This window comes from Macaca mulatta, chromosome X (genome assembly GCF_049350105.2).
Source record: "Macaca mulatta isolate MMU2019108-1 chromosome X, T2T-MMU8v2.0, whole genome shotgun sequence".
NCBI lineage: Eukaryota > Metazoa > Chordata > Mammalia > Primates > Cercopithecidae > Macaca > Macaca mulatta.
In genome coordinates, this window is record NC_133426.1 from 110237104 (window position 1) to 110264597 (window position 27494).

At 39.4% G+C, this 27494-nt stretch overlaps 2 protein-coding genes across 6 annotated transcripts in view; one reads left to right on the forward strand and one right to left on the reverse strand.

Moving 5' to 3' along the window:
- The window catches only part of LOC696900 (ras-related protein Rab-40A-like), a 133391-nt gene that overhangs the window by 103925 nt on the left and 1972 nt on the right, over positions 1 to 27494 (reverse strand). For all 3 annotated transcript variants that reach the window (XR_013413035.1, XR_013413036.1, XM_077989265.1), the window contains exon 2: positions 4861 to 5001. The gene's annotated coding sequence lies outside the window, so the exon portion shown is untranslated. The remainder of the gene's footprint in view (positions 1 to 4860; positions 5002 to 27494) is intronic.
- Positions 8305 to 10270, forward strand: TCEAL3 (transcription elongation factor A like 3). Of its 3 annotated transcripts, none has more exons than XM_077989275.1 (3): positions 8305 to 8411; positions 8945 to 9014; positions 9379 to 10270. In XM_077989275.1, the coding sequence occupies exon 3, from the start codon at positions 9406 to 9408 to the stop codon at positions 10006 to 10008; it is 603 nt and encodes a 200-aa protein (XP_077845401.1). In that variant the 5' UTR covers positions 8305 to 8411; positions 8945 to 9014; positions 9379 to 9405; the 3' UTR covers positions 10009 to 10270. The 3 variants fall into 3 exon arrangements, with proteins under 3 accessions (XP_077845401.1, XP_077845403.1, XP_077845402.1); XM_077989277.1 differs by having other exon boundaries at positions 9384 to 10270; XM_077989276.1 differs by having other exon boundaries at positions 8305 to 8399; positions 9384 to 10270.

Below are 27494 nucleotides of genomic sequence, written 5' to 3' on the forward strand. Positions count from 1 at the left end.
ATGTCCCAGTTCAAACAGTCAGACAGAAGTTCCCTCTTATCAGCCTTTGTATTTTATTCAGGTCTTCAATTGGTTGGATGAGGCCCATCCATGTTAGGAAGGGCAATTTGTTTTATTCTGTCTACCAATTAAAATGTTAATGTCATCCAGAAATACCCCAGGATAACATTTGAACAAATGTCTGGGCATTCTGTGGCCCAGTCAAGTTAACACATAAAATTAACCATCACATGTTTAATGTGAGGTAGGGGTAAAGATTTACATTTTCCATATTATATATTGCAGTACATTCAGTGTCATTTGATAAAAGTTATCCTTTCCTCCAATGCTTAACAATGCACGTTTATTATAAATCAGCAATCCGTAATGCATGGGTCTGTTTCTGGGATCTCTCTTTGATTCCATTGGTCTCTTTGGCTATCCTTGGATTAGTATCACAATAAATTACTATGACTTTATAACATGTGTCAATATTTAGATTTTATAATAAGTTTTGGTGTTTAGTAGACAGAGCAAAGTCCTCCAGATTGGTATTTTTTCAGTAATGTGTAAGTTATTCTTGATTTTTTGTGTTCGTATATAATCTTTAGAATCAGTTTGTCAAGTTCCGTGAAAGGAAGAAGGGAAGGAGAGAATGAAGGAGTTTTGTTTAGGATTGAATTGTAATTACAGGTCAGTTAGGAGAGAACTGACATCTTCCTAACACTGAGTCTTCCAACCCATGACCATGGTATATATTCCATTTATTTATTTGAAGATCTCAGTAACATTCATCATGTATTGGATTTAAAACTTCCATTTTGTAACTGTTTTTTTGCTGACTAAGAAATGCAACTGAACTTTGTATATTGTCATATCCAGACCACTTGATGAACTCATTTATTCATTCCAAAATTTTTATATATGGACTCTTTTAGATTTCCTAAATTACAGTCGTTTTCTGTGCATGATAGTTTGATTTCTTCTTTTCCAATTCTCTACCGTTTCTTTCTTCTTCCCTTCCTTCCTTCCTTTTGCCTTCCTGTCTTCATCTTTTTTTTTTTTTTTTTTCCCCGCTGGCCTAGGACCTACAGTCAAATTTTAAAAAGATCTGCGGCTTCCTTATCTCAGTTTCAATTTCAAACAGAAAGCTTTCTATACTCACCATTATATTTTATGTTTGCTCTATGTGTTTTATAGACATATTCTAACAAATCAAGGAAGTCCCCTTCTGTCTCTTCCCATTTAATAAGGGCTTCTATTATAAATACTTTTTTTCTTCACCTATTAAAATAATCATGATTGTTAGACTTTATTCTTTTAATGTGGTAAATTACATTAATTGACTTTCAAATATACCAATCTTTCATTTCTGGAATACCTTAACTTGTATGTAGTATATTATTATTCTCATATATGGTCAGAATCTTTCTTCTTTAAATTTTTTTCAGTTATGTCAATGAGTTACATTGACCTATATTTTTCTTTTCCCATAATGACCTTGTCAGGTTTTGATATTAAGGTTATACCAAATCTTAAAATGACTTGCAGAGTATTCTCTCTTTTTTAATTCTCTAGAAGACTGTGTTGGATGGATATTATTTTCTTCACTAGTGAAGTTATCTGGGTCTAAAATCTTCTTGGTCAGAAACATTTTGGAAGATTTTAAATATGAATTTTATTTATTTCCTTTTTATTTATTTATATTGAAATCTTCAAGATGAGATTTTATTTATCTGAATACAGTAAGTATTGTGGTTTAATAACCCGTACCTGATAAATCAAATAATTCAAATCATATTGATCTATTTCTGTTGCCTGTTGTTTCTATTTCTTACTCATAACGTATTTTTTTTCATGCCCCTGGTTACCTTTGTGTGTGGATATTGTATTTGAATTGTTGTAATAATTTAAGGCCTAAGATGATAAAAATCTTACTCTAGAGAAGATTTTATTTGCATTGGTCAGGCCCATAAGAGTGCTTCCTGGCCGGGCGCGGTGGCTCACACCTGTAATCCCAGCACTTTGGGAAGCCGAGGTGGGTGGATCACAAGGTCAGGAGTTTGAGACCAGCCTGATCAACATGGTGAAACCCCGTCTCTACTAAAAACACAAAAAAATTAGCTGGGCGTGGTGGCACACACCTGTAATCCCAGCTACTTAGGAGGCTGAAGCATGAGAATCGCTTGAACCCGGGAGGTGGAGGTTGCAGTGAGCTGAGATTTCACCATTGTACTCCAGCCTGGGTGACAGGCGAGACTGTCTCAAAAACAAAAAAGTGCTTCCTGTCTGTTACCACCATAATATTTGTTCAGAGCTTACAGTTCAGTAGTCCACCCAGATGATGCAAAGCCAAGTTACAAGACTTTGTAAGGGCCAGTATATTTTTGGATTACAATTTCCCTGAAGGTATAAACATTTGAGGTTCCCAGCATACTATGGGTGATGGTTTGTCAGGAAACCCTCCACCCCTTTTGATGGGCCTTGGGCTCTGATTTCTGTTACTATAGCACCTTGAATGTGCCATAAGTTCCAAGCAGTTTAGCACAGGCTTATTACTTAACCACAGATGCCTTCAATAAAAATATAGCTCTAAGTCCTAGGCTTACCTCTCTGGATGCTTCTGTTCTCTTATAGTATAACATAGTAATTCCTCACGATTGTATTAACTTTGTAGCCTTTTAGAGATCTGACTTTTTGTAGTTTTTTTCAATGGGTGGGTTGCTCTAAATCATCTAGTTCGCCATTACCAGAAGCAGATATATATATATATATATATACACACACACACACATACACATACACACACACACACACACACACACACACACACACACATATACCTGTTTTCATCAACGGGTATTTGAATAATCATGCAAGAGGATGCAAAGATGAACATGGCACAGTCTCCATCTTTAAGGGCCTTATAGGGGGATACGAAATGGAAAGAGCCAATTACAAAACCTAAAGAGTGTTAACAACGGGGAAATAACGGTGCTAAAATAACAGATAAGGGATCTAGACTTGAGGGTTCAGGGATGGCTCTTCTTTCAGAATATGATTGATTTCTTTTTATATCAAAAGTCCATTAAACAGAAGAGGAGTTAATAAGCCTCTACTCCAACCTTTGTGAACCCAGAAAGCAGGTTCAGCTATGAGTCAATTGGAAAACAGCTTCTGAGACTGAGATTTTCTGAGCAAATCACCATGTATCAGCATAGGGACCACAGAAGCAGGACAAGATCACATCTGATCTCCCACATCTGACCATCTCCCTGATGAGCTACCACTACTCTTTCCCAGTGCACATGTGTGCGCGCACACACACACACACACACACACAGAGACATGGAAAAGTACAAGGGTATATGGTACAAAAACCTTTGTTAAGGGCAACATGAAGGGTAGAGACCCTATGTGTAGCTGTAACAGGGGAGGGAAAGATCATTTCCAGCTAGGGTGGCTTCAGAGGCTGAGTGATGAGGGTTGGGCCTGTAAGAATGAGCAGGACCAGGACCTCTAGGGGGAATAAGAAGGCAGTTGGCAGGAAGTAAATGACACATGAGGACAATGAGAGGGAAGAATAAAGCATACTTGGGGTACAGTGAGTGAGGGCAGAGAAGTGCATGACTAGGTTGGGAATGTGTGTCCTGGGGCTCAATTCTGATGGATGCTGAATGTCAGGATGAAGAGTGCAGGATTTACTCTGTGGGTGGTAGGTATACTGTCAGCGCCTTCAAGCAGGAGAATGGCAGTTAAAAGCAGGGAAGAGTAAAGTTTAATTTGATGGTAATATGCAAGATTTATCTGAAGGAAGGGGCAGGGCTGGAAGCAGGAAAACTAGAGAAGAGATTATTTTAAGAGTTCAAATGAGAAATGGTGAAGCTCTAAGGTAGTGACAGATTCAGGAGATACAGTGAAGCAGGAAGTAGGGCTTTGTCTGTGGGAGAGGGAGAAATCAGATGTCTGAGACCTTGATTTCAAGTTGGGGCAACCTGACCATTTAATAAAGATAGGCCGGTATAATTAATGTAAGACCAGGAACTATAGTCAAACAGCTGAGTTTTCCCTCCCTACCTCCTTCTAGGTCCCACCCATTATCTGAGGCCCAAGTCAAGGTCCTTTTCCTCCTTGAAGCTTTCTCTGTTTATTTCCAGCAACCCTGGCCATTGCCTTCTCTGAGCTCCTATTGGCCCATTGACAGTGGCCCAAAGTCACTGGCCTAGTGACTTTTCCTTTAGCTCTTTCTCCAAGTGGCCTTATATGAAGAGGCTTTCTGCTACCCAGAGAGCATATCATTCACCAAGGTGAAAGATCTTCCTCCTCTGATACCTAGCCCTTTTCACTTAAAGAACACGGTAAAGTGCTAGATATCAGTAGGTCCCTGAGAAATAATTATTGATTCATCAGTGATCACAGGGAAGGAAGTTGAGTAGAGAAAATGGGAGATAACATAGGGACATATTGAGATAGTAGTCCTCATTCTAAGACCTAGGTTGGTTCTCAAGCCTGGCAGTAACCAGCTTGTGTAACCTTGAACAGTTTACTTAAATCTCTCTGAGCCTTGGGTTTCTCATTCATCTAATGGGGCAAAGACTCTTTACTCACAGGCTGTTGAGAGGGTACTTGGGATACCCCACTGTCCTACATAAAGCAGCTATCCCCGTGTAGGGCATATGACAGGCACTCAGTTAATAGTGAGGTTCCCAAAGGTCTCTAGAGGAAAGTATTGTTTCCTTGTGGTTGGCCTTTGTCTCCCTCATCCTGACATACCCCAGTAGATATATAAGAAATAGTTATGATTGCCTTTTATTGAGTGCCCAAGATGTGAAGATTTTGGTGTGTTACAGAGGTGATGTCAGCACATTAGGAGTGACTTACCCAAGGACACACAGTAGTGATGATTCTGTCTCTGGGGACTCAGAGAGGTCTCCTGACTCCAGTTTTCTGTCCAGACAGAAGAGGCATCCACAGTGCCTTGTGTTTCTGTGTCTCATATACCTGTGCTTCCCAGATGTTTATCTAGAAGTTAAAATAATGGGGCAGAATAACAACTGATGGTGCAGTATTTTTTTCCATCTCATAATCTATTGATCTGATAACGCTGAAGCTCATATAGTATATATGGTTCCTCTTACTATATTTCCAAATGATGCCTCTGATAGCTATGCAATTTTTTTAATTTTTTAATTTTATTTTTTTTATTTTTTGAGATGGAGTCTCACTCTGTCACCCAGGCTGGAGTGCAGTGGCGCTATCTCGGTTCACTGCAAGCTCCACCTCCTGAGTTCACGCCATTCTCCTGCCTCAGCCTCCTGAGAAGCTGGGACTACAGGTGCCTGCCACCATGCTCGGCTAATTTTTTGTATTTTTAGTAGAGACAGGGTTTCACCATATTAGCCAGGATGGTCTCGATCTCCTGACCTCATGATCTGCCCGCCTCGGCCTCCCAAAGTGCTGGGATTACAGGCGTGAGCCACCGCGCCTGGCCAGCTATGCAAATTTTTATTGCAAAATCATGTATTTTATGGGAGGTTGAAGGAACTATTTGTTGAAGGTCTACTATGTGCTAAACACTTTATATAGCCATTTTTATTTATAATTCACAATAATCCTAATACAGAAAATCTTACTCCCATTTTCTAGAAGAGAAAACTAAAGCTCACAGAATTTTAGTAACTTTTCTAGGTTGACACAACTAGTAAGTGGCAAAGCTGGTATTTTAGCTGTTGATCTCCACAGTAAATAGACTGGTTGCTATAGTATACGTTATATGGTGACCATGTGATGTCATGTACATAAAGGAATTCAACACCTATTGATGAGGATGATAATAAACATGAAATAATCTCTCTTGGGTTTAGACATCTGGGTTGTGGTGTTCATACAAATTTAGTTAGAGCAAAAACTCAATGTATTGCACTCAACAAAGCCTAGCCCAGCTTTCGCACTAGGTTGAAATGCCACCTAATCTGTATATTAAAAGCTCATTAAAACCTAAGTGTGTAGAAGAGCATTCTTGCCTTTTCTTCACTAAATTTCTATTTTTGGACCTGTGCCATACTGTTTGGATTATTACGAGCTCTCATACGTTAAACAACTAGAACCCCTTTATCATGACTTTTATTAATTTCTTGCCTATCCTTTTCCATTTGATTTTTTTTAAGAGACTTTTGAAGGAAAATCTACCAAACTTCCAAATGCCGGCAGGGTGGGGGGCAGGAGTGATAAAATTCACAGCTTTACAAGACTGAATCATCATCCCATCCAGGAATCTGGTATCCTAATTGTCTAATTATCCAACAGGCACATTTCTTTTCAATTATTTCAAAATTTAGAATTTACTTTAGATCTTCAATAACTGCTAAAAGTTGATCTGAAAATAATCAGGCTAAAGACCAAGGCCCTTTTTAACCTGGCTTGTGAAGTGGTTTCTGTATAAGAGGTAATTAGTGACCTACCTACTTCAAGTACTGCAATGAAGATGAAACAGAAAAAGGCAGTGGGACACTATGATATATAATATTTTGGAACATATTAAAGGAGAGCAAGACTTGAGGTAGCAAAATCAGAAAGGGATCTTCCACCATAGACCAGGAGTGGGGAGTTGTTTGCCTAAAAAAAAGTAGCAAGAGTGGAAATGGAAGAAAAGTGGGAAGATCCAGAGATATTTAGAAGAGAAGGTCAAGATTACTTGGTGGCAGGGAGGAAGAGGGAATGAGGGATGATTCCCAGATTTCTTGCTTGGGCAACAGTGTGGGTTCTAGAGCCATCTATTAAGATAAGAGAAACGAAGAGGGGGGAGTTTTGTGTGTGGAAAAGATCAAGGAAGGATGGTAAAATCACTTGGGACATATTGCATTTGAGGTCCTTCAGGGACATTCAGGTGGATATATCTAATCGTTAATTAAAATGGATCTGAATCAAATTTATACTGAAGTTCATGTAGAAAAATAAACATACAAGAATGTTTATGAAAAAAGGGAATCTACTGAGGGGGCCTAGCTCTACCAGATATATGAAATTATATATGCTCTATAATTCAACTGGTATATGGATAGCAAACAGACCAATGAAATAGAATAGAAAGCCCAGAAAGTTTTCCAAGTACATATGGAAATTTGATATGTAATAAAGGTGGCATCTCAAATCCCTAAAGCAAAGATGGACTTTCTGATGCCAGAACAACTGAGAAACCAATTGGAAAAAGAAAACAAAAGATCCGTGAATACTTTAGGCCATACACAAATATAAACTCTAAATGTAAAGAAGACCATACGAATACTAGAAGAAAACATGGGTGAATGCTTCTTGGACCTTATGTAGGAAAATATTTCTTAACTATGAATCGAAATTTAGAGGCAATAAAAGTTTAATAAATTTGACTACTTTTATTAATGCATGGCAGAAAAACACCATAAACAAAGCCAAAAAGCAACTAACAAACTGGGGACAAAATTGCAACATATGTAACAGTTAATGTATTAAGAAAACTTGAAAACTGAGGTAAGACCAACAACCCACTAGAAAAATGTGGAAAAGACATGAACCGACAATTCACAAAGAAAGATATTTAAATTGTCCTTAAACAGAGATAAGGCAATATAAAATGCCATTGATACTACTTCTCAACTATCATATCAGTGAACATTTAAAAGAATGTCATAGGTTATGTTGGGAAAGGTGTTGGGAAACAAAACACTATATTACTGGTGGGAATGCAAAAATAGGTCTGAGATTCTGGGGAGGGAATAGCCTGGAGATGTAGCTCTGGAAGTCATTGGTCTTTACAGGAAATGAATGAGATCGAACAGGGAGACAGAACTTGAGGACTGAGGAGAGAGGAGGCCCAGGACAGAACCCTAGGAACACCGCCACTCAAGGTGGCAGCTCAGCTTCCTGGCAGGCACCACCACCCTGGGCTCTGGAGTCAGGCAGAGACGGTCTTGAAAGCGGTCTGTGAGTTCTGGGGCTGAGCGCTTTCGGCAAAGTCGGGTACCCTCTTTGATCAGCTGTCACACCTGGCGATAATGGGCATCACAGAGAGATACCCTGCGAGGATGCTGTGAGATGCGCCAGGTAAAGCACCTGGGGTCAGAAAGCCACCCTCTCCTCTTCTTCTCCGTGACTGCCCTTTGCTACACAAACACACCCCGACCCCGACCGTCCCCAGCCTCCCGGCCCCTCGGGAATGGATGGTGAGGTGGGTCAGGGAAGGGGGGCCGAGCTCGGGTGACGCGGCGCTCACGTGACCCGCCGGGCGCCTACGTGGGCACCAGCCCCCGCGCCTGCCAGCCCGCCCTGCGGTCCGGTCCCGGCGCCCGCGCAGAACCAGCTGTCTGAGCTGTCCGGGCGGCGGGGGAGCAGCGAGCGGGCTTCTGCGAACCGGAGGAGGCACAGGCCTGTCCCGGTCCCGGCAGGTCAGTGTGAAGGTGGGCGCTGCCGGCGGACCTGGGAAGAGGAGGAGGTGGCTGGCAGTAGGAGTAGGGAGGGGGTGGAGAAAGGATCCGGGAGATTGGTGAGGAGGGGGATGCGGAGCGGGCGGGGGTGAGGGCGGGGGAGCCTGGCCCGCCTTCTTGACGACCCCCTGCACTGAGCCCTCCATCCATTTTAGTGCTGGAAATGGGGTATGGGGGAGCAACCCTGCAGTGCAACAGTGAAACGTAGACGTATTCTGGAAATAACCCCCTCTCACAATCTGCTCCCATGGAAACATCTGACCTCCGCAAAAACGGGGTGGCGCTGGGACAGGTTGCCTCCAGGGGAAGGGGACACAGAGACAAACGCAGTTTGGAAAGCATGCTGGTTTGGTGCCCGAGGCCTGGAAAGAAATGGCGGCTGGGGTGCGGGGGATGTAGGGGAGGAAAACGTTGGATGAGCAGGGCCTGGACTCAGGAAAGGGAACCGAGTCCCTGTGCGACTGCTGAGCGCGCAGCCCCTACCCCTGTCTCCTGTCTGTCCACAGGTCTGCGCGTCTGTTCCCAGGACTCTGCGAGGCCCGAAAAGGAGCAGCAACCTGTCCAGAATCCCCGCAGGTCCGTGAAGGTGGTTGGAGGGGAGCTCCATGGACAAGGCCCTATAAGGGTTGAGAGTGTGGAGGGCCCGGCCAGGGCCAAATTGGGGCCCCTGCCCATCCCCCAGTCACATGAACACACACCTTACCAGGCTGAACCAGGGCAGAGAAGGTGGCAGGGCCTGCCAGGCAATGGCTGGCTCACGTGTGTGGGAGGAGTGGCAGGCTACGTGGTAGGCAGAAGGCCCTCTTGCAGGCCCGGTGAGCTTAGGGGAACCCTCACCAGGGGTAAGATGCAAGTACTATCCAGACCTGCAATCCACCCCACGCACTCAGTCTCCCATGTCTCTTAATTGTCTCCTCTTCCCTCCATTCCCATCCCCCAGGACAGGAAAAGGAGGGGAAATCTCGACATGGAAAAACCCTACAATAAAAATGAAGGAAACCTGGAAAACGAGGGAAAGCCAGAAGATGAAGTAGAGCCTGATGATGAAGGAAAGTCAGACGAGGAAGAAAAGCCAGACGTGGAGGGGAAGACAGAATGCGAGGGAAAGAGAGAGGATGAGGGAGAGCCAGGTGATGAGGGACAACTGGAAGATGAGGGGAGCCAGGAAAAGCAGGGCAAGTCCGAAGGTGAGGGCAAGCCACAAGGCGAGGGCAAGCCAGCCTCGCAGGCAAAGCCAGAGAGCCAGCTGCGGGCCGCCGAAAAGCGCCCGGCTGAAGATTATGTGCCCCGGAAAGCAAAAAGAAAAACGGACAGGGGGACAGACGATTCCCCCAAGGACTCTCAGGAGGACTTACAGGAAAGGCATCTGAGCAGTGAGGAGATGATGAGAGAATGTGGAGATGTGTCAAGGGCTCAGGAGGAGCTAAGGAAAAAACAGAAAATGGGCGGTTTTCATTGGATGCAAAGAGATGTACAGGATCCATTTGCCCCAAGGGGACAACGGGGTGTCAGGGGAGTGAGGGGTGGAGGTAGGGGCCAGAGGGGCTTACACGATATCCCATACCTTTAATGCCTTTGGCCTTCCATTCTGACTTCTCTGATGAGAATATTGCTGGCCCTGCTTTCCCTGGTAGGAATTTGCCAGGCCCAATGCTTTAACCTTAAGCTGATACTTTGCTTTAGATGTCAATCTCGTTACCAGCAGCCTTTTGACCCAACTACAGTGCTCTATATTTTAGTAGAGGATTTTCACCCATGTGCATGGAAAAGATGTTCATGGTACATTGTAAAAAAAATAAAAAATAAAAATAAAAAAAGTTTGCAGAACCGCATATACAGTATCAGCCCGTTTTTATAAAAATGTAAATGTTTGCATAATGCATTTGTGCACAAAGAAAACTCTGAAAGCATGTACACTAAAAAGCAGCCAATGGTTATTCCTGAATGGTAGCCAAAAATGAGTTCAATCATCTGCTGGGTAGGTACCTCCATGCCATTCTGCTGTTGTTGTGCCCATCCTCATGTCTTCCCTAGGTATAACTAGGTGAGTGGGCACTGCTACCCTTTCTCCTGTGTCCTATGGCTCCACCATAGGATGTGATTCTTTTTCTTTTCTTTGCTGTCATCTCCACCTTTTCTTAAAGGATATGTCCTTTTGTCATAATAATAATTTGAAAAACTAAATGAGAAAACAATACATAAGCAATTGAACTGTTCAGTGAGCCTATGAGGGTAATAAAGACACTTAAAATTTCTGTTGCCAGAACATAAAATGATAAGTAAAATTTATATTACCTCTGAGACTAATAGCTAAAGGTATCAACCTGGCAGTTATAACAAATCCATTGCTGTAAGGGTCAGTCTTGCCATCTGTGAAATGGGAATAATACTTATCTCACAGGACTGCACAGCGGATCAGATGAGGTATTGAACATGTGAGCTGTCCTTACAGTAGCAGGACCCAGCACCCTGTCAGACACTTAAAAGAAGAGCTGAAGGTAGGTTTCACCTGTCCCCAGGAACAAGTCCAAGCAGCTGAGTAGAGGATGCCATCCTTCTCTGGATACTATCATATCATATCTGCTGGGCACTTCTCTTCTGCTATGCCCTGTATATGTACTGTCTGCTGACAGCCGCTGATATAATGGAGTACTCATGGTGACAAAGCCCTTCTGATTCCCTACAGTCCCCAAAGGGCCACAGTTCCAACTGCAGGCGGTTCTAGGGCTTCCTGGGGCCCACTGTATTACACAGTTCTTAGCAAAGTAGCCATTAACATTTTTAGTTCATTTTATATTTGCTTACAGCTTCATTTCTCTTCTTAGGACTTGAGACATTTTGGGTCTACTTGGGACTGTGTCCTGAGTCTAACCTATTGACTAGATAATGAACTGTGTTTGAACCAAACATCCTACTCCAGTACCACAGGTGAACCCTATCTAAATTTTTGTACCTTTCTAAGTGTGAGTTTTCTCTAAAAAGCTTGTTGGCTGGCCTACTATACAAAATCAAGGGACTTATCCATACATAATCACAGAGATAACCCTGTGTGAAACATCCCTTCCCATAATAAACCACTTGCAACTGAAAGAGGTACAGTGCTCTTAAAAATATTAAAAACTCTCAGGCATTTTTATTTAGCCCACCAGTATATTCCCTTATCAAAACAGACTTTTAAAAAATTCATCCTGATATCCCTTACACTGTACTTGACATATATATTTAACAATTACTTGACTACGACTGAGTCAGGAGCCCTAAGGTTTTGGCCCAGTTTATCCTTGGGCAAGTAATTTCACTTGTCGAAAATACAACTTGAAATTCAAAACTAAATAATACAGGAGAAGTGATAATTCTAAATTCAGCTCATAAACCATTTTAACAGTGTATAAAAATGATTTTTTTCAAAATATGTTAAACGACTCCCTGGGAAGCTTGTTTAGAATGTAGCATCCTGGTCCCTGGCACAAACCCAGAATTTCTAGGAAAATGGTTCTAGAACCTGCAATTTCCACAAACTGCCCAGGTAATTCTGATGTACACTAAAGTTTAACACTTTTCATGATCTCAATTAATTAAATATAAACCATAAAAAAGTAGGAGGAAGTATAAGGAAATGTTTATCTGAATTCAGTAGGCACAAAGCATATATGTACCAACATCTTTTAAAAAATCAAACTATGTGCTAGATTTGTACATTGACAACTACAAAACATTTATGAGAGAAATGAAGATATAAATAAATGGAAAGATACATTGTTCATGGATTGGAATGGCTGCAAAGAAACAGTGGCACAGGACTCCCTCAAGGTGGATGCCCTAACCAAGGTTCTGCCTGTTTTTACCCTTTGGGAAGGTCTTGAAATCTAAAGACTACCAGGTCACATTCCCTTCTAAATAGTCCGTATCTGTTTATTCAGGTAATGAGTGTACCCACTGGGGGCATCCACTTCAGAGGAAACTATCGATAATTGGGAGGAAAAAATGACCATCTCTGTAGATATCATTCAGCCTCCCCATTCCCCTGCCACTGCTATCCCAATGTTTGCTCAATGGGCCCTTGTACAAAACTATGTGAGAGCTCAACAATACTGACTTCCCATACCAACCTGATCTGACTATTCTCATAGCTGAGTATGAAACCTGCCAACAGCAGAGGCCATTGCTGAGACCCTAATATGGTATCATTTCCAGAGGGAAGGTTGATTATATTACTTTGTGCCCTATAAATATATACAATTATAAATTGTCAATTAACAATAATTATTTAAACTATGAGAAATAATACACAAGTACAATGTAGCAAGATACAATATCAATATACAAAATCAATTGCATTTCTTTATAGTAGAAATTAACAATCTGAAATGAACTTAAAATGATTCCATTTACAATGGTATCAAAAAGAAAAACAATCTTGGGAATAAATTTAACAAAACAAACGCCAGACTTGTATATGGAAAAGTACAAAATGTTGTCAAAAGAAATTAAAGACAACATAAATAAATGGAAATAAATTCAATGTTCATTGACTGAAAGACTTAACATTGTTCAGATGGCAATATTCCCTCATTGATCTACAGACTTAAGGCAATCGCTATCAAAATCTCACCTGGCTTCTTTGCAGAAAATGACAAAGTGATCCTAAATTGTAATGACCGAAAACAGACAAAAGAATCTTGAAAAACAGTAACAAATGGAGTTCTTACACTTTCTAACTTCAAAACTTACCACAAAGCAATAGTAATCAAGACAGGGTGGTCCTACCATAAGGATAGATATATAAATCAATGGAATAGAACTGAGAATCTAGAAGTAAACTCTCACTTTTATGCTCAATGGATTTTCAACAAGTCTACCAAGACAATTCAAAGGGAAAATAATAGTTTTTAAACTAATTGTGATGAAACAATTTGATATCCACATGCCAAAGAACGAATTTAGAACATTATGTCACACCCTATATCAAAGTGAACTCAACACAGATCATAAATATAAATGAAAGAGCTAAAACTATACAGCTCTTAGAAGAAAACATATGCATAAATATTCATGACCTTGAGTTAGGCAATTTTACTTAGATATGACAACAAAATCATATATGACAATAGATACATTCCACTTCATGAAAATGGAAATGTTTTGTGCTTCAAATGATAACATCGAGAAAATGAAAAGATGATCTACCAGATGGGAGAAAATAACTGCAAATAATACATCTGATAAGGAGCTAATTTCCAGAATATATAAAGAACTCTTACAACTCAACCATTAAAAAAAAGAGAACCCAATTTTAAAATGGGCAAATGATTTGAATAGATATTTCTCCCAAGAAGATATACAAATGTCCAATAGGCATATGAAAAGAAGCTCAACATTATTAGTCACTAGGGAATGTAAACCAGAACCACAAAGTGATACCACTTCACACACAGTAGGATGGCTAAAACGAAAGAGATAGAAAATAAGTTTTGGTGAGGATGGAGAGAAACGAGTCCTCACACATTGCTGATGGGAATGCACTCGCTTGGCATAACAAATCGGCAATTCTTTAAAATGTTAAACATAATGTGTCATATGACCTAGCAATTCCATTCCTAGGTATATACCCAAGAGAAATGAAAACATACAGTCATGTAAAATGTATACACAAATGTTTATAGCAGTATTGTTCATAATAGCCAAAATATAGAAAAAAAAATCCATGAACTGGTGAATAAACAAATATGGTATATTATACAATATATTTGGCAATAAAAAGGAAGTAGTACTGATACATGGTATAGCATGGATGAACCTAGAAAACATTATGCTAAGTGAAAGTAGGCAGTCACAAAATACCACATATTTTATTATTCAATTTATAATAAATGGCCATATCAACAAATCTATAGAGAAAGTAGATTTGTGGTTGCATAGGGCTTGCAGAAGGGCAGGAATGAAAAATGATTAGTAATAGGAAGGTTTTCTTTAGGGTTGATGAAAATGTAAAACTGGATAATGGTGATGGTTGCCCACCTCCATAAATATTCTAAAAACCATTGAATTGTGCACTTTACATGGGTGAATTATAAGGCATATGAATTATATCTCGATAAAGTTGTTAAAGAAAAATAATTATCTACAATAAAAATAAGAACAATGTGTTACATGGCTTGTAACATATGTAGAAGTAAAATGTACAATGTGGTGGTTAATATTGAGTGTCAACTTGATTGGATTGAAGGATGCAAAATATTGTTCCTGGGTGTGTCAGGGTATTGCCAGAGATTAACACATGAGTCACTGAACTGGGAGACGCAGACCCACCCTCAATCTGGGTAGGCACCATCTAATCAGCTGCTAGCGTGACTCGGATAAAAGTAGGCAGAGGAACGTGGAAAGACTAGAATGGCTTAGTCTTCCGGCCTACATTTTTCTCCCTTGCTGGATGCTTCCTGCCCTCAAACATCAGACTCCAAGTTCTTCAGTTTTTGGACTCTTGAACCTTTGACCACAGACTAAAGGCTGCACTGTCGGCTTCCCTACTTTTGAGGTTTTGGGACTCAGACCGGCTTCCTTGCTCTTCAACTTGCAGACGGCCTATTGTGGGACTTCGCCTGGTGATTGTGTGAGTCAATACTCCTTAATAAACTCCCCTTTATATATACATCTATCCTATTAGTTCTGTCCCTCTAGAGAACCCCGACTAATACGTACAACAATAGAAAAAAAGATGGGAGGGGGAATGCACAGTTGTAGGGTTCTTCCATCATCCATGAAATCATTTACAGTTGACCCTTGAACAACACAGGTTTGACCTGTGTTTTTTGATGTGGATTTTTCCAACCAAATTGAGATGGAAAATACTGTACTTGTGGGATGTGAAGCCTGCATATAGAGAGGGCTGACTTTTCACATAGGTGGGTTCTGCAGAGCCAACTCCAGGTCTTGAGTATACATAGATTTGTGTATCCTGGGGAGAGGGGGTCCTGGAACCAATCCCCTGAGTATACTGAGAGATAGCTGTAATATTATTTGAAGGTAGACTGTGATAACCTATGATACATATTACAAATACCAGAGCCACGGCTCAGAGATTTTGCCTGAGGGAAGGGAGGGAAGCAGGATGTAAAATGGAGAGTTCTAAATTTTTTCCCAAAGAAAAATAATCCATTTGCAACAGAATATGGAGAAGTCCAAGCTCAAGGGAACTCTCAAAAACAGTGGAGGCTGTGGTGCATGGTATATTAAAAATATATAATACAGTAAATATTTTGCCAATGTCCCCAGTTCCTGGCACAGAGCTCCTAAAACCTTTGGGATTTCCTGAATGATAGGAGTGTCTTTTGTTATTCATAATGAGCCCCTTTTGACTATTCCTGAATTTATGCTAATGAGGTGACTTAGGGTAAGACCCCTAGATAGCTTCAGGATGGGGACTGGATACCAGAAAGACCAAATACATGATTAGAGGATGGGAACTTTCTGCCTTGCTCCTGACCTCCAGGGATTGGAGAGGGGATAAAAATTGAGTTCAATTACCAGTGGCCAATTATTACATAAATCATTCCTATTCGATAAAACCTCCATTAAAATCCCTAAATGATGGGGCTCAGGAGCTTCTTGGTTGGGAATACATTGAGGTACTGGTCAGATGGAGCACCTAGAAAGGGCATGGAAGTTCTGTGCCAAATATACCCCATGTCTTACCCTATGCATGTCTTCCATTAGGCTCTTCCTGAGTTGTATCCTCTATAACAAACTGGTAATAGTAAGCAAAGCACTTTTCTGAGTTCTGTGAGTCATTCCAGTAAATTACTGAATTCAAGGAGGGAGTCATGAGAACTGTGAATAAAAAATAGACTCTCAGGATCCCAAACTCACTATGGCAAAAGGGAAGTTAAGCTTGGGAACTGAGTCATCCAAAAACTGCCTTCTTTTGTTCCCAAATAGCTGTAATTTCACATGCTTACTTTATCTTATGTAAAATGTAGATTTACTGAGCATGAAACAAATGCATAATTGACTTTTCCTCTACTCCCTTCTTTTTCCATGTAAAATGTAGATTCACTGAGTGCTAATCAGAGACTCACAAGAATGTAACCACTTGCCTCATTGCCTACCCATCCTCCTTTTTTTTCCTCCCCTCTTGCTTGTTCTTTCTCCTTTAAATATTGAAGTTCCCAAAGCCCTCTTTGGGAAAACCACAGGTCACCAATGCTACTGTCACTTGTGTTTCATTTTCCTAGGTGTGTCCTTAATCTTGGCAAAATAAACCTCTAATCAATTGAGATCTGCCTCAGCCACTTTTTGGTTTACAGAACCCTCAAATTTGTAGTAGCCCAGGCTGAAGTGTGGGTAGGTTGGGCACCCCATTTGCAGCTGCCATCTGAAGTGGAGGGCAGTCTTATACTTAAGAGCCCTTAAACTGTAGGGTCTGCACTAACTCTGAGGAATTAATATCAGAATTAAATTGAATTGTAGGACATCCAGTTGGTGCCAGAGAATCAGAGAATTGATGTTAGAAAACACTACACATTTGATGTCAGAAATGGTGCCAGAAAACACTACACATGGTAAAAGGCAATTGAGAGGACATTGGTAGATTCACTGGAGATGCAGACTAAGCTGTAGGCCCACTAGTTTGCTGGAGACAACCTGGGACAGAGAAAGCTGGGAGGAGACCTACTGGGATTAGAACAAATCTGTCTGTGGAATCATTTATGCCCCAGGGCATTGTTGAAAACAATAGGGCAATCAGCAGGCAATTAGTGGAGCTAAATAGCTGGGTATGGTCAGGGAAAGAAACAGTCAAGGAAAGCCCTGCCAAAGGTGACTGTGGGCATAACCAAGGTTGAGTCTTCTGGTGAGCAACATAAGAGGCTTCACATTGTGTGAGCACAGACTTTACTAAAATAATCTAGCTAATCACTAAACAAATAAATATGCAAATATCAGTAAAAAGCTCCAGATGGGGAAGAGGGAAATAGTACCCAGAAGTACTACAATATATTATCCAAAAATGCTCGGTTTCCAACAAAAATTTATGAGATTTGCAGGGAAACAAGAAAGTATAACCCATATACCAGAAAAAGGCAGACACTAGGAGGTCCTTGTAAGAGTGGCCATATGTCAGTTTGAACAAAGACTTCAAAGTAGCTATTATTAATATGTTCACAGAACTACAAGAAACCATGATTAAAGAAGTAAAGAAAGATGATGTTGCATCAAATATAAAATACCAATAAAAACATATAAATTATTTTTAAAACAAATCGAAATTCTGGGATTCAAAAGTACAGTAAAATGAAAAATTCAGTATTACATTTGAACTGCCAAAAGAATCAGTAAACTTGAAGGTAAATTGATAGAGATTATGCAATCTGAATAACCAAGAGAAGAAAAGACTAAATACAAATGTACAGTGCCTCAGAGAAATGTGGAACACCATTAAATATTACATTAGCAAAGGAATTACTCCCAACAAGAAATCCATAGGAACCAACTGAAGAGATCTAAAAATGATATCTAAGAAGGTCAAAAACATATACTCGTTCTCCTCTCTTCTCTCAGCTTCTTTAAAATACATGTTTATATAAAGCAATAATCATAATAATGTATTGTTGAGTTTGTCAGTAGTATAGTTGTAACATACATAACAATAATGACAAAAATGGAGAAGGAAATAGAATGATATAGAAATAACATTTCTATATCTCACTGGAATTAAGTCAGTTTAAATCTGAAGCTGATTCTGATAAGCTAATATATATATGGTAAGTCTAGAGCAACCACTAAGGAAATAACTAAAAAGTATAGTTTAAAAATCATTTTAAAAATTAAAATGCTATATTAGAGAATATTCAGTTAATGCAAAAGAAAGTGGTAAAGGAAGATTTGAGGAAGACAGGAGACCTACAGAAAACAAAAAGTAAAATGGCAGGTATAAATCCAACTAAATCAATAATAACATTAAGTCTGAATGGGTTAAACTATCCAATAAAAGGCAGTTGTTAAAATGGAAATTAAAAATCCAAGATCAAACCATTTCCTGTCTATAGCAGACAAACTTCAGATTCAAAGATACAAATGGACTGAAAGTAAAAGGATGAAAAAAGATATATCATTTTGTCTGATATTACTATAGCCGGCTTTCTGGAGTGGCCACAGTAATATTAGACAAAATAGACTTCAAGAAAAAAAAAGTGTTAGCAGAGATAAAGAAGGACATTGTATAATAATAAAAGGGTTAATCCATCGGGCAGATGTAACAATTATAAACATATATGTACCTAACAAAACAGCATCAGAGGGCTGGGTGCAGTGACTCACACCTGTAATTCCAGAACTTTGGGAGGCCGAGGTAGGTGTATCACCTGAGGTCAGGAGTTTGAGACCAGCCTGGCCAACATGGTGAAACTCCATCTCTACTAAAAATACAAAAAATTAGCCGAGTGTGGTGGCACACATCTGTAATCCATGCTACTTGGGAGGCTGAAGCAGGAAGATCACTTGAACCTGGGAAGTAGAGGTTGCAGTGAGCCGAGATCGTGCTTTTACACTCCAGCCTGGGCAATAAGAACGAAACTCTGTCTAAAGAAAAAAACAAAAACAAAAACAGAATACCTGAAGCAACTTACAGAAATTAAGAGATAAATAGACCACTCAACAATAATAGTTGGGATAGTTGGGGACTTTCAGCTTTTAATAATGGATAGAAGAACTAGGCAGAAGATCAACAAGGAAATAGAAGACTTGAACAACACTATAAACTAACTAGACCAAACAGACATATATGGAATATTCCACCCAACAAAAGAATATACGTTCTTCTCAAATGCACATGGAACATACTGCAGAATAGACCATATGCTAGGCAATAAAACAAACCACAATAAATTTGAAAGATTAGAGATAATTCTAAGTATTTCCCATAGCATAGAATGAAAGTAGAAAACAATAACATAAATAAATTTGGGAAACTCACAAATATGTGGAAATTAAACAACACACTCCTAAATCACCAACAGATCAAAGATAAAATAAAGAGGAAAATTAGAAAATATGTTAAGACTAATGAAAATGAAGATACAAAATACCAAACCTTACAACATGCGTCTAAACCAATGCTTAGAAAGACATTTATAGCTGTAAATGCCTACAGTAAAAAAGAAGGCTGGACACAGTGACATGTGTCAGTAGTCCCAGCTACTTGGGAGGCTGAGGTGAGAGGATAACTTGAGCCCAGGAGTTTGAGACCAGCCTGGGTAACATAACAAGATTCTATCTTCAAGAAAAAGGAAGAAAGATCTCATATCAATAACCTAACCTTCCACCTTCAGACACTGAAAAAGAAGGGCAAACTAAACCTAAAGCAAGCAGAAGGAAGGGAATAATAAAAACTAGAGCGGAAATTAATAAAATAAAGAATAGAAAAATAATAGGAAAAGTCAATAAAAACAAAAGCTGGTTCTCTGTAAGGATCAACAAAATGAACAAACATTTAAGTTGATTAGCCTGGAAAAAAAAAGAGAAGACTCAAACAACTAGAGTCAAAAATGAAAGAGGGTATATTACTATTGACTTTACAGAAATAAGAGGATTATGGAGGAACACTATGAATAACTGTATGCCAATAAATTACATAATTTAGATTAAATAAATGGATTCCTAGAAAGACACACGCTACCAAAACTGACTCCCAGATAAACAGAAAATCTGAATAGACCTATAACAAAGAGAATGAACTACCAATGAAGAAACATCCAGGCCAAGATGGCTTCATTGGTGAATTCTACCAAACATGTAAAGAAAAATTAATATTCACATTTCACAAACTTTTATAAAAAATAGAAGAAGAGAGAACATTTCTCCACTCATTCTATAAGACCAGTGTTACTCTGTTACCAAAACTATACAAAGACACCACACGAAAACTACAAGCCAATATTTCTTATGCTGTAGATTTTTTGAGGATGCAAAAATCCTCAAAAAATATTTCAAAGAAATCCAGCATCATATAGAAAGAATTATACAATATGACCAAGTGAGGTTTATCCCAGGAATGCAAAGTTGATTTAACATTCAAAAATCAATCAATGTAAAACACCATATGAATAGAATAAAGCACAAAAACCACATGATGATCTCAAAAGATGCCGAAAAAAATGTTCAACAAAATTCAACACCATTTCATGATAAAAACACATAACAAACGAGGAATACAAGCAAAATTCCTTAACCTGACAAAGGGTATATATGAAAAAGACACACTTAATAACATACTTAATGATGAAAGACTGGATGCTTTCCCCTTAAGATCAGGAACAAGACAAGAATGTCTGTTCTCTCCACTTCTATTCAACATTGCACTAGAGGTTCCAGCCACGGAGGTTAGACCAAAAAAAAAGAAAGAAAAGACATCCAGATTGGAAAGGAAGAAGTAAAACAACCTCTGTCTTAGTCCATTCAGGCTGCTATAACAAAATACCATAAACTGGGTAGCTTATAAACAACAGAATTTTATTTCTCACAGCTGTGGAAGCTGGAAGTTCAAGATCATGGTGCCAGCAGATTTGGTGCCTGATTAGGGCTGAATCTCTGGTTCATAGATAGCACCTTCTAGCTGTGTACTCACATGGTAGAAGGGGCAAATAAGTTCCCTCAGGCCTCCTTATAAGAGTACTAATCCCTTATAATGTTCTGCCCTCACAGAGCACTTCATCAGACTTGTAATCTACCAGAAATGAACAATCCAAATAATAACAAGTATTGGTGAGGATGAGGAGAAATGTAAACCCTCATATGCTGCTGGTGGAAATGTAAAATGACAGTTCCTCAAAATGTTAAACATGGAGTAACCATATGACCCAGCAATTCCAGACCTAGTTACATACCCAAGAGAAAAAACCCCACAAATATATGTCCACATAAAAACTTACATGAATGTTTATAGCAGCATTATTCATAATAGCCAAAAGGTGAAAAGAATCTAAATGTATATCAACTGATGAATGCATAAACAAAATGTGGTATATTTAGATGATGGAAAACTATTTGGTCATTAAAAATGAAGTTCTGATATATGCTACAATATGGATGGGCCTTGAAAACATTATGGTAAGTGAAAGAAGCTAATCACAAAAGACCATATATTGCATGATTCCATTTATATGAAATACAGAGAATATGCAATTCCATAGAGACAAGGAGTAGATTAATGGTTGGCTAGGGTTGGGGAGGATGGAGGGTGGAGAGTCTTAACCAAAGGGTATAAACTTTCTTTATGAGGTGATGAAAATGTTCTAAAATTGATTGTAGTGACGGTTACACATATCTCTTAATATACTAAAAGCCACTGAACTGTATACTTTCAATGGGTGAACTCTATGTCATGTGAACAACAACTAAATAAAGCTGTTTTTTTTTTAAAAAAAAAAAGAATGAAAAGGGGTCATTATTACAGATTCTCTAAGCATTTAAAGGACAGCATGGTAGTATTATGAATAACTTTATGCCAATAAATGCAATAATGTAGATAAAATGGCCAAATTTCTTGAAAGATACAAATTACCAAGCTCACTCAAAAAATAAATAGAAAACCTGAACAGAAGAGTGGTGTTTAACCACCTGATCTCTGGAAGAAATTAAAAACCCTGATTCATAGAGTATCTGACTTGTAAAGTGTAAACTATGGCCAATTTTAATCAATCAATGTATCATCACTGAATGTAGATTTGATAAGAGATAGTGACAATCAGCTCTCAATAGCTGGTACAGGCCAGTTCCAGTATACCACTGTCTATATCTATAAAATAAAATTAATGTTATTAAAAACTTTCCTAGAAAACTCCAGGCCCAGATGTCTTCACTAGTGAATTCTATCAAACATTCAAGGCCGAAATAACACAAATGTTAAGCAAACTCTCAGAAAATAAAGGAAAAGGCCTCCTCTCTATATAATGAGGCCAGAATTACCCCGATGCCAATACAAAAGCATTACAAGAAAACTATAGACATTACGTTTATAGATGCAAAAATTCTTAACAAAATTTTGGGAATTTGAATCCAGCAGTAAATAAAAAGTATATATATATATATTTATCATGACCAAGTGAGGTTTATCACAAAAATGCAAAGTTGGTCAAGTACTTGGAAGTCAATTTAATTAAACATATTAACATAATAAGGAGAAAAATATGACCACCTCAATAGATACAGAAACAGCATTTGATAAAAGTCAATAAAATCTCTTAGGAAAAAATTAGAAAGGAAATTCCTTAACCTGAAATAGGGTATCTATTTAAAAAAATTCACAGCTGACATCACACTTAATAGTGAAAGAATGATTTCCTCTTATGATAGGGGATCATGCAAGGATATCAGTTCTCACCACTGTTATTCAACTATGTACTGGAAATCCTAGTTAGTGCAATAAGGCAAGGAGAAAAGGTATATAGAGGCCGGGCACGGTGGCTCACACCTGTAATACCAACACTTTGGGAGGACAACACCGAAGGATCACCTGAGGTCACGAGTTCGAGACTAGCCTGGTCAACATGGTGAAACCCCATCTCTACTAAAAATACAAAAAATAGTTGGGTGTCGTGGTGCATGCCTGTAATCCCAGCTACTTGGGAGGCTGAGGCAGGAGAATCACTTGAGCCCAGGAGGCAGAGGTTGCAGTGAGCTGAGATCGTGCCATTGCACTCTAGCCTGGGCAACAAGAGCGAAACTCTATTTCAAAAAAAAAAGAAGAAGAAGAAGAAAATGAAAAGAAAAGAAATGTAGATAAGAAAGGAAGAAGTAAAAATGTCTTTATTCACAGAAAAATCATGATCATGTACATAGAATGCCTTAAGAATCTACAAAAAGTTATTGGAATTACTAAGTGAATTTAGCATGATCTAAAGATAAAAGATCAATATACAAAAATCAAGTATATATTTATATACTAGAAATAAACAATTACAAGACAAAAAATTTAAAGTACCACTTGCAAAGGCATCAAAAAGCATGAAATAATTAGAAATAAAGTTTATTAAATATGTGATGACTTTTATATTGAAAGTTATAATACATCACTGACAGTAATTATGGAAGACCTAAATAAATGAAGTATAATACCATGTTCACTTATCAGAAGACTCATTATTGTGAAAGTGGCAATTCTCCCCAGATTGATCCATTTATTCAGTGTAATTCCAGTTAAGATCACAGCCAAGAAAAGCCTAAGACAGCATACCAACTAAAAGTAATATAGTATTCTAGATGGCATCCTGGAACAGAAAAAAAGGATATCAGGTAAAAATGAAGAAAATGGGAATAAAGTATGGGCTTTAGTTAATGATAATATCCCAATATTGGTTTGTTAATTATAACAAATGCACCATAATAATGTAAGATGTTAAAAATAGAGGAAACAGGGTTTGGAATATATTGACACTGTATTATTTTCTAGATTTTTTGGTAAATCTAAAACTATTCTAAAAAAAGAATTATATTTAAAAAATAAAAAAAAACCATGACGTTAAAAAAAAAGCTTTATATTTTATTACCTCCAATGGTACTTTTATTTCTTGCTTTTTGAATAAAGGCCTTGCATTGTCATTTTACACTGGGCCCTGCAAATTATGGAGCCAGCCCTGCCTCTGTCCCAACCTCCTACCCAGACCTCAGGCTGAGGTTGTTCTGGGTGCTTGTAAAAGTCCCTGAAAGGCCAAGGCTAAGCTGTGGCTCTGTTGCAGCCCAGCAGGAAATGCCAAAATAGAATGAGTTCTGTGCTCTGAGCTTGTCTGGATTCCGGGAAATGCAGCAGCAGCCACAGTCTGCAGGTGGTCCCCACTCAGGGCAAATGGTGTTCCTAAGCAAAGGCCCTCCCACCTCAGCATGGTGGGCAGGATGGAATCATAGCTTCCTAGAGCTGGAAGGGACCTCATTCATGGTTCTACCACAGCCCTCACCCCCACCATTTAGGGAGAAAAAAATGATACAAACAGAGGCAAGGAGAGGGGTAGGAGGCTGCCACATCTCCAGAGCCTCCAGGGAGTGAATGACAGCATAAGTCTTGCCCAGACCCAAGCCTGGTACTGTCTCCCTTCAGCCCAGGTCTGGACCCACCTTCCCTGTCCCTGTGCATTTCCAACAGCCTGAGTTGCTACCTGGCCTTTCCTCAGAGCCCCTTCCTTGTTTCTCTGAGCATATACAGGGTGTGTGTGTGTGTGTGTGTGTGTATGTATGTATGTGTGTGTGTCTTTAGGTCCCAATTAGGATGAGGCCGCAAGCAGAAACAGAAAACAGGAGGTTTCTGTCATTGCTTTTCCTACTTGGGTATTTCCCCTGGGGCAGGGGTAGGGGAGGAGCCCATGAGAGCCACAGGCTGGACAGGGCCTGTTGCAGTTAACAGCTGCAAGTCTGAGAGCAGGTACTGCCATTAGTGCCATTAGGAAAGAATGCAGAGGCAGCAGCCACAGAGGGAGCCTCCGGGCTGGAGAGGGCAGAACTCCTCAAGTACAGGCAGACAGGCCCTGCAAAGTGAAACCAAGGGGACTCGCAAAGAAGAAGGGCTCTGTTCCTGCCACAGAAGTGCAGCCTCCCCAGCAACAGGAATCCCTGGAGGAGAAACCCACCCTGGGCTTTCTCAGATCCGCCAGAGAAAGGCCACACCCCCTGGATACTGTTGTCATGGCAGCAGCTGCCCAGTGCTGTGTGTAAATGTGGGTGTAGCCCACTGCCCAGGAGCAGTTTTCATAGTGGTTAAAGGTACAATCTCTCATGCCACACTGCCTATGTTTTGTTTTTTTGTTTTGTTTTGTTTTCAGATGGAATCTCTTATCAGCCAGGCTGGAGTACAGTGGCACAATCACGGCTCACTGAAGCCTTGAGTTCCCAGGCCTCTAACCTCAGCCTCCCAAAGAACTGGGACCACCTGGGACCACAGGGGTGCACCACCATGCCTGGCTAATTTTTGTATTGTTTCTAGAGATAGGGTCTCACTATGTTACCCAGGCTGGTCTTGAATTCCTGGGCTGAAGCTATTTTTCCACCTTGGCCTCCCAAAGTGTTGGGATTATAGGTGTGAGCCATTGCACCTAGCCTTAGGTTTTAAATCCCATCTCAGCTACTTACTATCATCTGTGTTTCCATGGGAACAATTTGTCACCTCCCAGAGCTCAGTTATCACACTTTTGAAATGGGTTTCAAAACACTTAAACTCTCATTAGTAATAATGGACCGAGCAATACACCCTCGTAGGACCTAAATCAAGGGTATCAAATCAAATCCATCAGAAGGACAGCCCCACCCCAACCCTACACAAACAAGTAGCAGACCACATTTCTTTGTAACAAATGATTGTCATTTGGTGGCAGAACCACCTTTACCTCATTCCCTCTTGAGAGTCCTTTTTCTTAAGGGAACCCAAGATCAGCTACTGCTGGGCAGACTTAGAGCTCACATGGAGACTCGGTCTTCATTCCTCCTTTCCTGCTTCTATTTCTTCACACCTCCTTATCTGCCCTGCATAGTTACTAAGTTCTCATCAAAGTTTAATTTACACCGGTTCAGGAGCTTTCAAGGACTATAGTGTCTTCTATTAGCAGTACTAGAAAGCAAGCAATCTGAGAAGCCACATGAGAGATGAGAGGAAGGGAACTAGCTTGGCAGGGCATACTCCTGGCTTCCACATGCAATAAGGAAACGAAATTTTTTTCACTTGGAGTCAGAACTCTCTGCTGAGATACCTATAGATCTTTCCTGAGTTTGCTGACCTTATCATCCTATTTAGTACTAGTGGCATGTTTTAAATTAATGATTTGCAGCTAATATACAGAATGATAGAATCTGGATTCAAAGATTAAGGGAGTGAATCTAACAAGACAAAATTTAACCCAGAAAAAATCAGAAGCTTCTATACTTCAGTTAAAACTAAAAAGATTTACAGAAGTGGATTAACAGCTTGAAGTATGAAATAAGGGAGGGGTCTAGTTGACTGCAACTTAAACTGGATTCAATTGTGTGATATGGCATTCACAAAATCTACTATAATTTTAGGATGCATCTATAGATGTATAGCACCTATTCTAAAATGAAGGAGGTGATAAGATCACTCCATTCTGCACTAGGCAGAATATTCAGTGTTTTCAGAGACATTTACACATTCAAGAACGTGTAGAATAATGAATGACTTTGAAAAAATATGACACATCAGAAATGGCTGAAATAACTGGGGAGGTTAAACTCCCCAAAAAAACTCTTGGTGAGAACATAATTCTTTAAGGATTATGTGAGATATCTTATTGAAAATACTTAGTGCAATGCCTGGCATAAAGTGCACAATTAATCTTAATATTAAAAGGATGTTAATTAGTAGTATTGTTAGCACTATGTCATACTATTATTATTACTATTATTATGGTTAATGCTTATAGAGTGCTTTCTATGTGCTAGGCTCTATTCCAGGTCCTTTACATAGGTTGACTCATTGACTCAGTTATTCCTCTTACCAATTCTATGAGATAGGTACTATTATTGTCTCCAATGTTATACATGAGGAAGCTGAGTCACAGAAAGATTGAGTAGATTGCCTAGTGTGTCTCACAGAATGGAAGGGGAAAGAACCAGAATAGAAGCTGTGGCAATTTTAAGCCGTCAAGGATGAAAGGTACTTTTATTTTTTTATACCTGTTCTGTACCACTCCAAAGGGCAGAGCCAGGACCAATGTGTGTAAACTACTGGGAGGCAGATTTTAACTCAACAGAAGCAAAAGTCAATTAATTAATTAATTTTAAAACTCTGAATGATTAGAACTTTGAGATTTCAATGAGATATCTTATAAGGTAGTGAGCTCTCCATCACAGGATGTAAGAAGAATGAGGATAGAAATGAATGAAATGGGACTTCTCTAGGAAAGAAACTATGCAAATGAGAAACCAACCCTTGACGAAAAAATAAGAAGGCATAGTGAAACTTGGTTTTAAAGACGCATGCCACACAGAAGTTGGAAAGTAAAACAGTTATAAAGAAGATATGAAGGTAAACTAATATTTGTCTAACTGCCATCTCAACACAAAATT